At 17.8% G+C, this 14,525-nt stretch overlaps 4 protein-coding genes across 4 annotated transcripts; 2 read left to right on the forward strand and 2 right to left on the reverse strand.

Moving 5' to 3' along the window:
• Nucleotides 1-2,466: 2,466 nt before the first annotated feature.
• PF3D7_1410400 (rhoptry-associated protein 1) lies at nucleotides 2,467-4,815 on the forward strand (the record flags this gene model as incomplete). Its single annotated transcript, XM_001348239.1, has 1 exon — nucleotides 2,467-4,815. The coding sequence occupies one exon, from the start codon at nucleotides 2,467-2,469 to the stop codon at nucleotides 4,813-4,815; it is 2,349 nt and encodes a 782-aa protein (XP_001348275.1).
• Nucleotides 4,816-5,775: 960 nt separating this feature from the next.
• PF3D7_1410500 (conserved Plasmodium protein, unknown function) lies at nucleotides 5,776-6,275 on the reverse strand (the record flags this gene model as incomplete). Its single annotated transcript, XM_001348240.1, has 2 exons — nucleotides 5,776-5,847; nucleotides 5,946-6,275. The coding sequence occupies 2 exons, from the start codon at nucleotides 6,273-6,275 to the stop codon at nucleotides 5,776-5,778; spliced, it is 402 nt and encodes a 133-aa protein (XP_001348276.1).
• A 2,940-nt stretch (nucleotides 6,276-9,215) lies between these two features.
• Nucleotides 9,216-10,613, forward strand: PF3D7_1410600 (eukaryotic translation initiation factor 2 subunit gamma, putative; the record flags this gene model as incomplete). Its single annotated transcript, XM_001348241.1, has 1 exon — nucleotides 9,216-10,613. One exon carries the CDS (start codon nucleotides 9,216-9,218, stop codon nucleotides 10,611-10,613), a length of 1,398 nt encoding a protein of 465 aa, XP_001348277.1.
• Nucleotides 10,614-11,714: 1,101 nt separating this feature from the next.
• On the reverse strand, nucleotides 11,715-12,886 carry PF3D7_1410700 (conserved protein, unknown function; the record flags this gene model as incomplete). Its single annotated transcript, XM_001348242.1, has 2 exons — nucleotides 11,715-11,913; nucleotides 12,081-12,886. 2 exons carry the CDS (start codon nucleotides 12,884-12,886, stop codon nucleotides 11,715-11,717), a joined length of 1,005 nt encoding a protein of 334 aa, XP_001348278.1.
• Nucleotides 12,887-14,525: the final 1,639 nt, after the last annotated feature.

Genomic DNA, 14,525 nt, shown 5'->3' on the forward strand with positions numbered 1-14,525 from the left:
TATATAATATTTCCAAAAGAAAAAGAAGAAAAGATATATTTAAAAAAACAAAAAAGTGGAAAAATATAATGAGTTTTTTTTTTTTTTTTATTCTTTTTTTTTATTTCTGTATTATCATATTTTTACTTTTATATATATTTTTTTAATTTTGAGCCTTTTTATAAATGAACTATAGGAAACGTCATTTACTTTTTTAAATTATTATATATATGTATTTTAAGTAGTAGGAAAGAATTAAATTTAACACATTTAATTATACGTAATAAAATTTATTTATTTTTTCTTATATAAATAGGTAAATATGTATATTCATATTTTACACTATGATATCTTTTACGCATATTATGCTTTATATATATTATATATATATATATATATATATATATATTTAATTCATTTTAATATGTCCTAAAAGGTATATAATTCCTTTTGTAAGTATGGAAAGGTATATTTTAACAAGTAAATAATAGATCGCATGTAATAACTAGTAGGAAAAAAAGTTAAAAGAAATAAAAAACCATTTTTAATTTATATTTTTTTGGATAATATTTAATACAAAAAAAATACTTATATATTTCATAATAAAAAAAAAAAAAAAAAAAAATAGAAAATGATAGGTGATTAATCAACTAAATATTCCACTTGTCCAAAACATCCTTATTATTTTATAATATATATATATATATATATATATTACATAATTAACATATCCCCTGTCATATATTTATTGTCCTTTAATACATAAAAATGTAGTTAATTCAACATATAAATTATACTTGTATAATGTTTTAAAATAATCAAACCATATAAATATGTATATATATTTATATATGTGATATATTTCCAAAAAAATCATTTTATGGCTTTACTAAATCGTCACAATTTTTGAAAAGTTCCATGCCGGATCTTTAATATATATATTAAAAAGAAAAAGAAAAAAAAGGAAAAAAGAAATTTATGTACATACATATATATATATATATGTATAAATATTAAAATACAGGAAAATAAATTTAATTCTTTCTAAATTTTTAATGCAAAAAAAATATAATAGTTATGAATCTTACTAATATATATATATATATATGCACCGATAAGCATTACACATTAAACAAAAATATATTAAAAAAAATTGTTATAGAAAAATATGTATAAAAAAATATACATATATATATATATATATATATTGCTAATATGTATAATATAATATATAATACAAGAAAAAAATAAACGGTTCAAAAAAAAAAAAAAAATAAAAAAAAAAAAAATAGACGGGGAATTATACATATTCACATCATATATTTTACTCCGTGGTTATATAAATATTATATACATATATATATATATATATATATATATATATATATATATATTTTTTTTTTTTTTTTAGTATATATTGTTTTATTAAGACGTATATTTTATTTTATTTTTTATTATTTAAAAATAGTCTAAAAAGAAAAAAGCACCATAATTTCATAATTGCACTAAACAGCAGAATATGTTCTATGGAAACAATTTCTATTAAATCCAATAATGACATATTAAAAATAACAAATATCTAATAAAAATAAAAAATGAAATCATAAAAATTATATTAAGTTATAAATTTAAAAGTATACATTATATATATATATATATATATATATATATATCTACCATCCATATAATAAAAAACAAAAGATAAAATATTATCCATATTTTGTTTTTAAATAGTTTAATATTAAAAAAAAATTAAGCAGAAAAATCAAAAAAAAAAAAAAAAAAAAAAAAACATAGGAAATGACTAAAAATCTATTTGAAAATAATTCATTTAAAATTTTTTTTTTTTTTTTTTTATTTTACCTATATTATATATATATGTATACACACATACAAATATGTAAAAATAGACATTTCAAAATTTTTAATATAAAATAACATATATATATATAAATAAATAGTAAAATTAATTTTTTTTATTTCATCATTTTATATATACATATATATATATATATATATATATTTATTTATTTATTTATATACATATATAAGTTATTTATTTATTTATTTCCTTTTTGGTTGTATTTTCGTTTTTTTGATTCTATTTATATATTTATAGTAATATTTATAATTATAATTATTTTATTTAATTTTTTATCTTTTTCATTTTATATATTAATAACTTTCTTTTAAATATTATGATATTAATTTTTATTTTTTAGTATTTATATAAGATTTTAAAATAGACAAAATAAATATAAATAAATTATATATTATATATATATATATATATTTTTTTTTTTTTATAGTTATGCACATATATATGTATTAATATATATTATCTTTAAACTATTAGAATATATACTTTATTATTCTAAATATTATTAATTTGTAATACTCACATATATATATATATATATTTATTTATTTATTTATTTATTTATATAGTAAAAAATCAATTAATTTTTTTTTTTTTTTTTATATATAATGAGTTTCTATTTGGGTAGCTTAGTAATAATATTCCATGTACTCTTCCGTAATGTCGCTGATGGTATAAATGTAAACGGAGATAATAATTATGGGAAAACAATAATCAATAATGATTTCAATTTTGATGATTACAATTATTGGACACCAATAAATAAAAAGGAATTTTTAAATTCCTATGAAGATAAATTTTCAAGTGAATCCTTTTTAGAAAATAAATCTAGTGTTGATGATGGAAATATAAATTTAACAGATACAAGTACATCAAATAAAAGTTCTAAAAAAGGACATGGTAGAAGTAGAGTAAGATCAGCATCAGCTGCTGCAATTCTTGAAGAAGATGATTCAAAAGATGATATGGAATTTAAAGCTTCTCCTTCAGTTGTTAAAACATCTACTCCATCAGGTACACAGACATCTGGTTTAAAATCATCTAGTCCATCTAGTACAAAGTCATCAAGTCCATCAAATGTAAAATCAGCTAGTCCACATGGTGAATCTAATTCTTCTGAAGAAAGTACTACTAAATCCTCAAAGAGAAGTGCTTCGGTTGCAGGTATTGTAGGTGCCGACGAAGAAGCACCTCCTGCACCAAAAAACACCCTCACTCCATTAGAAGAATTATATCCTACTAATGTTAATTTATTTAACTATAAATATTCATTAAACAATATGGAAGAAAATATCAATATACTTAAAAACGAAGGAGATTTAGTTGCACAAAAAGAAGAATTTGAATATGATGAAAATATGGAAAAAGCTAAACAAGACAAAAAAAAAGCACTTGAGAAAATAGGAAAAGAATCAGACGAAGAACCTTTTATGTTTTCAGAAAATAAATTTCTTGAAAATCAAGTAAAAGAAAGAAATGTTGCTGGATCCTTTTCTCGATTTTTCAGTAAATTAAATCCTTTTAAGAAAGATGAAGTAATAGAAAAAACTGAAGTATCAAAGAAAACATTTTCAGGTATAGGTTTTAATCTTACTGAGAAAGAAGCTAAAGTATTAGGTGTAGGTGTAACCTATCAAGAATATCCAGAAACCATGTTATATAACTGTCCAAACAATTCTAATTTGTTTGATACTATAGAATCATTACAAGGAAGAGTAATTGATATTAAAAAAAGAGAAAGCATGATATCAACAACTTTCGAACAACAAAAAGAATGTTTAAAAAATATGGGTGTACTTGATCTTGAATTAAACGATACACAATGTAAATTTGGTACATGTATAGGTAGCTTTGGAGAACATCATCTTAGATTATACGAATTTGAGAATGACTTATTAAAATTTCATCCAAATATTGATTATTTAACTTTAGCTGATGGATATAAATTACAAAAAAATGATATATATGAATTATCCCATGTAAACTTTTGCTTATTAAATCCTAAAACATTAGAAGAATTTTTAAAAAAAAAAGAAATCAAGGATCTTATGGGTGGTGATGATCTTATAAAATATAAAGAAAATTTTGATAACTTTATGAGTATATCTATAACATGCCATATTGAATCTTTAATATATGATGATATTGAAGCATCTCAAGATATTGCTGCTGTATTAAAAATTGCTAAAAGTAAATTACATGTAATAACATCAGGTTTATCATATAAAGCAAGAAAATTAGTATATAAAATTTATAGTGAAATTCAAAAAAATCCAGATGAACTCTATGAAAAATTAACATGGATTTATGATAATATCTATATGATTAAAAGATATTATACTGCATATGCTTTAGAAGGTGTCTGTTCATATCTTGAACATGATAAAAGTCAAATGTATACAGAATTACATATTTATAACAAAATAGTCGACTCTGTTCGTTATTATAGTTCATGCTTTAAAAACGTTATTGTTTATAATGCTATCATTTCTGGTATACATGAAAAAATAAAACATTTCTTAAAATTAGTACCAAGACACAACTTTCTTTTGGATTATCACTTTAATTCAATTTTTGAAAAAGAAATTAAACCAGCCAAAAAATATAGTACTTCACATATTTATTTTGATCCAACTGTTGCATCATATGCTTATTATAATTTAGATAGAAGAACCATGGTTACTATTATTAATGATTATTTCGAAGCAAAAAAAAAAGAATTAACCGTTATAGTATCTCGTATGAAAACAGATATGCTCAGTCTTCAAAATGAAGAATCAAAAATACCAAATGACAAAAGTGCAAATTCAAAACTAGCTACAAGATTAATGAAAAAATTTAAAGCTGAAATCAGAGATTTCTTCAAAGAAATGCGTATACAATATGCTAAATTAATAAACATACGTTACAGATCTCACTTAAAGAAAAACTACTTTGCCTTCAAGAGATTAGATTAAGAATATAAACTTGAAAAATATATATAATGTAAAAATATACTAAATATATTAATATAATATATATATATATATATATATATATATTTTTTTTTGTTTTTTTTAATTTTTGTTATTCCTTTAAATCAGAAAAAAGAAGAAGACGGAATTATATTATATTATAATTTTTTTGTTTTAGATTATTTTATTTAGTACATAAAAAAGTAAGACCAAGAAATTATGAGATTGTAATTTATATTTAACTTGTAAATAAATTTCATTACAATTATAAATATATATTATTTATACATCATGATATTTACGAAAAAAAAAAAAAAAAAATAATAATAATAATAAATAAAAGTCCTTTAGTATATAAGTTTTTAATTTTACATAAATATATATATATATATATATATATATAATAGATAGATTTTTTTTTTCCTTGAGTCTTTTTTTTTTTTTTTTTTTTTTTAATTTTTTTAATTATACAAATGTTATATTTATAATATATATATATAATTTTTTGTGTTTACTTTTTCAAGAAAATGCTTTAAATAATAGGATATTTTTTATATAAACATATATGAATAGAAATTCTATATATATATATATATATATATATATACAAATTTATGTCCATATAGAAATATAAACATATAGATTTTAACTTTTATTTTTGAATAATTTTTAATATTTTAAATGCAAAAAAAAAAAAAAAAAAAAAAAAAGAAACACAGTAAATGTATAAACATATATATAATAAATATATTATATGTATATTTTTATTGTCTTTATAAAAATAAATTTATTTTTTCTATGGCTTTTGATATTATATTTATATGTAACTTTTTCTTGTATGCAACCATTATATATATCATGATATATATAGTATATAGAACCACTTTATTTATTCAATAAATGAGATCCTTATGTTATAGATGCTTTTTGTTTTGCTTTTATTTTTTTGTTTGGTATTGCTTTTCATTTACCCGTTTTTAGTCTCTTTCTAATTTTTCTCACTGATCGACAATCTGGGCGTGCTCCATTATTTGCCTAAAATGTGAAGAATTATAAAAAGAAAAATAAAATATAAATATTATATATATATATATATATATATATATATATATACATTTACATATATTTATAACCTTCTTAGGGTATCTAGCCCCAGGACTCCTATTCCAAAAATGTAATACCTTTCTTTCCTCATTTCCATTACTTAAATTTTCATTTGTATTTTGATTTAAATTATAAATAAAAATATTATCATTTAAAAACAAGGATTTATTCTTATGTGTTACTATTTTATATCCTGTGTTATTTATTTTTATAAAATTCTCTCTTTCTTCTATAATTTTGTTTTTATATGCTTTATTTAAATTTGATGATTTTAACAAATTAATTGTAGATGAAAACATACGACTTAAAAAAAAATTACCATTGACCACATGTTCTTTTAATATTTGTACTTTATTCATTTTGATAGAAAGAAATAACACAATATATAATATTATAGTTACAAAATAAAGTATTGTATTTTTTTTTTTTTTTTTTGAATTATATAATTATACACTCATAAAAGGGATATATATTATTATATATAGCCCTTCTCTTCAAAAATATTGAAATAAATTTCATCTCATTGTAAAATATATTAAACCTATTATTATTATTATTTTATTTTTAAAAAACAACATTTAACTATTTACTTTATTTATATGACATATGGATAATACACAACTAACAAAAAATTAATTGACAATATTTAATATTTAGTACAATTTATAACTTTTTCTTTTCCTTTTTTTATATATTTTTACCATACACACATATAATAAATATATAAATATATATATATATATATATATATATATATTAATTCAATAGAAATCTGGTATTATTTATTTCTATTTTGGAAATAATAATCTTAGAATATTTTTATTTTTTAATAGAAAAAAGCATTGATATGATTAATATCTTATATTAATGAATTATCAAAAGCTAAAGAAAGAAAAAAAAAAGGAATCGTCATAATAAGAATTTTCACAGTACCTTTATATATATATTATATAACAAGTAGAAGAATTTATATCACTTCATTTTATTAAAAAAAAAAAAAAAAAAAAAAAAAAAATTATGTATTTATATCCATTAACTTGGATGAACTATTTGATATTTCGTTTTATTTATTCTTTTTTTTCCCTGTTATTTTAAAAAAAAATTTATTTTTCGGTGAATATAATTATTTTTACATTACTTTAAAATATTCATCATTTTCATTAACATGAAAAGATTTAAATATATAAATATATATATATATATACATATATATAAACTGTCCATAGTATATTTCTTTTAATTTCCTAAGGAGTCTATTTTAAAAACTAAAAAGGAAAATTTATAATAATCGATAATATAATACGTTCCCATGAAAATGATAATAATTATTTATATTTGATTAGGCATATTAAAGTTAAAAATGTAAATTAAAAAAAAAAAAAAGGAAATAAAAGATATACATACACAAATATATGTTGCATATTATATATTACTATAAATTAAAAGAAAAAATGAATTTAATATCACAAAATAAAATATTATAAAAATATATATTACAATTTTTTTTTGTTTATTTATTAAAACAATATAATAGGTGAAATAAATTTTTATATGTATCTAAAACTGATTAAAAATAAATATATATATATATATATAAAAATAGTACATTTAATATCATTTTTTAAAACAGGAAAAAAAAAAAAAAAATGTACAATATATATATATATATATAATATATAATATATATTATATTAATGGTAAAAATACCATATAAATTATTATAATATATATTATATATTTATTATAAATATATCAATATGTTTATAAGGTATAAAAACTTTTAATTATATTTTATATAAAAAGCCTAAAAAATAAGATATAAGAATATATATATATATATATATTCATATATTATATTATATATATAAATATATATATAATTATTATATTATGTATAATTTATATATTAATAAAATAGTGAGCCCATATACAATATCTACACCAATAAAAAAAAATAAATAAACATATATAAATAAATAAATATTATATAATTTTATTATATTATAATATAATAACAAAAGAAAATAATAATACACTAAATTTTATACATAATTCCTTTATACATATATATATATAATATATATATATTATATATATTATTATTATATTTATTTTTTTTTTTTATTACGCATATTTATTTATATATTATATAAATATATTATTATATATATAATAATTCACATTGTATAATTTTTATAATATATATTAAGTAGGGTTATACTTTTCATATATAATATAATATCATGACGTTCAAATCTGGAAAAAAAAAAAAAAATTATAATATATAAATATAGTTATATATATAATATATTACATTAAGAATTTTTTAATTAAAAAAAAATTCATATGATGAAGAGAATATTTTTTAAGAGGTAGAATTTTCAATGAAAATAAAAAATATTTTATTATATATTATATAAATATTTATATAATAAAATATATTTATTATTATAATATTAGAAAGAGTAAAATAATGTATTTTATATATGTGAATATTTTTCTTTTTTCTAATGGAATATAAAATAATATATATGAATAAATAATTATTAGCAAAGAAATATTTCTTTCTTATTTTATATAATATCGGATTTATATTTTATTATATATAAAAAAATAAAAAAATCATTAATATTCATAAACTTGTATTATCGTTTGTTATATATGAAATAGTAAAATTCATGAAAAAAATATATATTTTTTATTAAGAAAAAAAGAGAAACCCTAAATCATATATGATTCAAATATAGGGAAAAAAAAAAAAGAAAAAAAAAAAAAAAACATTAATGAATATATATGATTATATATTTTTTGTTACAAATATGTAAAATAATAATAATAATATATAATTAAAATTATATATATATATATATATATATATTGATTGATCGATTTATTTATTTATTTATTAATTATATATAAACAAAAAAAAAAAAAAAAAACGGGAGAAATTATTTGAAAATTGTATTTACATAATAAATTGTATAATATGGGAAATAAAAAATATATGTATGTATTATATATGAATAAATGTTATTTAATAAATTTATAAGTTTATATATATGTTTACTTATTTTTATGTATATTTGAAAAAAAAAAATTAATGCGAAATATAAAAAGAATAGAAATATTTTGTGTTATACTGTTTGTAATAATAATTATATATATATAAATATATATATATATTTATATATATTTATATATTTATATTTATTTATATATAATTATATTCTGTTCACATTTTCCAATTCTATGCTCTTTAATTTTTCATTTCCTTGTTCCCTTGCTTATAATAATATAAAATGAATATAAATGAAAAGGATAAATTAGCTGAGCAGAATTTAGAAACTTTAGATGTAACTAAATTGACACCATTAAGTGAAGATGTTATAAGCAGACAAGCTACAATAAATTTAGGTACCATTGGTCATGTGGCTCATGGAAAATCAACCTTAGTGCATGCAATATCGGGGGTTCATACAGTTAGATTTAAGCATGAAAAGGAGAGAAATATTACTATTAAATTAGGATATGCTAATGCAAAGATATATAAATGTACAAACCCTGATTGCTTACCACCTGAATGTTATAAATCATATGAAAGTAGTAAAGAAGATAATCCAATATGTCCACGTAAAGATTGTAATCATGAAATGAAATTATTAAGACATGTGTCATTTGTAGATTGTCCAGGACATGATATTTTAATGGCAACTATGTTAAATGGTGCTGCTGTTATGGATGCTGCTTTATTATTAGTAGCTGGGAACGAATCCTGTCCACAACCTCAAACCTCTGAACATTTAGCTGCTGTAGAAATTATGAGATTAAAACATATATTAATTTTACAAAATAAAGTAGAATTAATTAAAGAAGAACAAGCATTAAAACAACAAGAAGAAATTAGAAATTTTGTTTCAGGAACAGCTGCGGATAGCGCTCCAATTATTCCTATCAGCGCTGTCTTAAAATATAATATTGATGTAGTTTGTGAATATATTGTTACTCAAATTAGTATACCTAAAAGGGATTTTATATCATCTCCACATATGATTGTTATTCGTTCATTTGATGTAAACAAACCTGGTGAAGATATTGAAACCTTACAAGGTGGTGTAGCAGGTGGTAGTATATTACATGGGGTATTAAAAGTTGGAGATAAAATTGAAATTAGGCCTGGTATTATATCAAAAGATGATAAAGGAGAAATAACATGTAGACCTATCATTTCACAAATTCTTTCTATGTTTGCAGAAAATAATAATTTAAAATATGCTGTACCAGGAGGACTTATTGGTGTTGGTACCAAAATAGATCCTATCTTAACAAGAGCTGATCGTTTAGTTGGTCAAGTTATCGGACATCTAAATAAATTACCTGACTGCTTCGCTGAAATTGAAATATCTTATTACTTATTAAGAAGATTATTAGGTGTTAAATCACAAGACGGAGAAAAAAATACTAAAGTTGCCAAACTTAAAAATGGAGAATTCCTTATGATCAACATCGGTTCTACTTCTATTGGTTGTAGAGTTACTGGAATCAAAACTGAACTAGCCAAATTAGAACTAACTGGTCCAGTATGTACCAAAATTGGAGATAAAATTGCTCTCAGTAGAAGAGTTGATAAGCATTGGCGTTTAATTGGATGGGGACAAATTAATAAGGGAAAACCCTTGGAGCTTCAAGAACCAATTTGATTCCTAAAAATGAAAAACAAAAAAAAAAATATATTAAGGCACACACATACATATATATATATATATATATATATATATATATATATATATATATGTATATATTCTTTTGTTAATTTAAAAAAAAAAAAAATTGTATTAAAGAATTCATAATTATCACCAAGTTCATTTATTTAATAATTTGTATCCAAAAATTCAATCAACAAAATTTTTAAGCAAAATGATATATACATATATATATATATATATATATATATATATGTATCTAATTTCTTTATTTTTTTTTTTTTTTTTATATATCTGTATATATATATATATATATATATATATATATTTATAGATATAAATTAATTTTGTTTATATGGTTTTTTTTTTTTTCATTTTTTAATTTTTAATATCAACTTATGATTTTTATAAAACTTTTTTAACTAAACATTTTAGTGAAATATATATTTAAAAAAAAAATAAAAAGATAGGAATTTATTTTAAATAAATCCTTATTTTATATTAATGTTTTATTTATTTATTATTTTTTGACCGTCGATATTAAACGTTTAATAAGAAATGATATATATTATATAAAATAATATAACAAAAATTTTAATAATTATTCAAAAATTTATATATATAATTTGAAAAGATTTTTTTTTTTTTATTTATTTAAAATTGATATGTGAGAAACATAAAAATATATTGGACAAAAAATAGAAAAAAAAAAAAATAAAACTAATAAGGAGAAAAAGGAAAAATAATAATCCTTTATTAATTTATATATGTAATTTTATATGAATATGTTAAAAAAAAAAAAAAAAAGGAAAAAAAAAAAAGAAATGTATATATTTGTCTATTATAAATAGACGTATATTTAAAAAAAACGATGTGAAGTGGGATATAATGGAAAGCTACATAAACATATGTATATATATTTATATATATATATATACTTATTTATTATTATAACAATGTGTTTCATATAACTCAATATATGTATTAATTTATAATTATTATATTTATTTCACATTATTCTTATAATTCATTACCATCTTTCTTTTCATTTTTTTGAAGATGGAAATATTTTTACGAAATAAGTCCTTTTTGTACATTTTAGAAAATAAATTCACGCTTTAATGTAATTATTGACTGCATAGGATTAGAAAAGATAAAATTGAAGAATAAGAAATATTTATTTGACTCGTCTACTCTATCGAAAGATAAATAATTAAAATGTACATTTCTCTCTTTGTCTACTTTTACACTGAACTTTCTGTTTGCGCTTAAATTATCATAAACATATTCGTAGGTCCTAAAAAAAAAAAATAAATAAATAAAAAAAATATTTATATGAATATATAAGCATATGTATACATGAATTTATACATTAAATAATTAGTATATGTATAAATATATATATATATATATATATATATATATATATATATTTATTTATTTATTTATTTATCATTTTAGTACTTGTCCTTGAAATTAAATATAGGGGTAAATACATTATTGTTATACTTTAAAGAGAGGCATACAGAACCATCATATTCATTATGCATATTTCTCTCAACAATAATTTTGTTATTAAAACTAATATTATCACCGTGTTTATTATAATATTCATATAATTTACTTTCTAAATTTAAAAGAGCTTTTTCACTTTTAAAATCATAATGTGCATTTAAATAGAAATTATCAAAGAATTGAAAAAAACTTATCCTTTTCAAAATATCTATACTATTAAATTCTCCTTTAATTATTGTATTATATATATTAGTATAAGCATTAACATAAACCATTTCAGGTAATTGATAAACTACATTAGCTCCAAAACCACTATTTTTATAAAAGGGAATACTAATATCCAAACCTAATTCATCTATACAAAAAAAATTATTTTTATTGTATTGCATAAAATTGGTAAATATTTCTTGATCTAATATATTAGTTTTTTCTTCATTTTCTTTATTTTCTTTTTCATCAACCACTTTAACTGGTACTACTTCTTCTCCTTTTTCTTTTATACTAACATTTGCATAAATACTTAATCTATCTTTATATAATCTTTTTCGAAATTTTGTATACAAATTTACTTTTTTTATATTGTCTTTTAAATTCTTATCTGATTTTGATACACCCAATGTATTATAAAAATCTAACAAATCTTTTTTAATTTTATTAGAGCATAAACTATACTTCTGATTACCTATTTGTACATTTATACATCGCACATAATACACCAGACAACAAATAACACACACCAAATATAGTTGGGACATTATTAATAACTATTTTTTTTTTCTTTTTCGTTTTTTTAAAACAAAAATTATAAAAATAATATTATTTAAAACAACAAAGTATTTATATTATGTTGCAAGGTAAAATATGCAATAAGTAAATAAAATTATAAATATGTATATATATATATATATATATATATATATGTGACATAAAAAAAAAAAAAAAAATAATAATAATAATAATAAATCACACAAATTTATTAAATATTATTGTATGCCATGTAATTATTTATTATAGCATCCTCTTAAAATATATATATATATATATATCTAAAACAATAAATATATTATATGTACATTATATATATATATATATAATTTTTCTTTTTTATCATATTATATGAATAAAAAAGGTGGTACATATATATATATATATATATATATATATATATATATATATATATATATATTCAATATATGTATAATATAACCTTAAAAATAAACATTATAAGTCAAAGACTAATGTAATGTAATGGTGTATAAATAAATATTCACATATATATATATATATATATATATATATATATATGTATGAATATACATAATTAAATATTACATATTTGTTTATTATTATTCAAAAAATGAAAACATTTAATAATTATAATATTATTTACATAAAAATCTAAAATATTATATAAAGAATTGAAAAGAAAAAAAAAAAAAAAAAAAAAAATATATGTATACATAAAAAAAAAAAAAATAATATAAAATATTATGATATATAATAATGAAATTATTTATAGTGATAAGGAGAATAATAATATTAAATATTAATATTATATCATTATTACTATTTGTATTTTTCTTATTTTGTATCATATACATTAAGGTTATCTTTTTTTTTTTTTTTTTTTTTTTTTTGGGTTTTTTTTTTTTTTTTCATAGTTCCTTTTTAATATTTAAAAAAAAATATATCTATACATTTCTAATATTTGTTGATTAAAAAAATTTTTTTTACACATTTTTTTAATTTACTTATATTTAAAAATATATATATATGATATTTTTTTTTTTTTTTTTGTTTTGAAAGCTAAGGCTTGTATATATAAAAAGAGAATTAATTAAAGAAGAAAAAAAAAATAAATACATACACATAAATATAATTATATATATATATATATATATATATGCTACGTACATATATATTATATATAAATTTTAAGCGTGCATTGTATGTAATTATATATTTTATGATTTATTTCTTTCAATCTGTATTATATATATGTATTTAAATTATGTGTATAAAATGGAAACTACTTATTTTTATTAATTTGAACATTACATATGTCCATTTAAAAAAAGAAAGAATAATATTCAAAACTTTCAGGTTGGCATATTTTATTATATTTTATTTTTATTTTATGAATTTTTTTTTTTTTTTTTCGTCAGGATGTATAATTATATAAGCATGATAAATTTTTCAAGCTTACGTATTATATCTGTTTTATAACTTATTATAGACATAATACAATTAATAATTAAACAAAAAGGTATCGAATAATTTTATCAATATATTTTAGTGTAATTAAAATTATAAAAAATAAAAAATAAAAAAAAAAGAGAAAAACATAATTAAGAATGAAAGATAATTAATTAATTTTTTTTTTGTAAAAGAAAT

Source organism: Plasmodium falciparum, assembly GCF_000002765.6.
Source record: "Plasmodium falciparum 3D7 genome assembly, chromosome: 14".
Lineage (NCBI taxonomy): Eukaryota > Apicomplexa > Aconoidasida > Haemosporida > Plasmodiidae > Plasmodium > Plasmodium falciparum.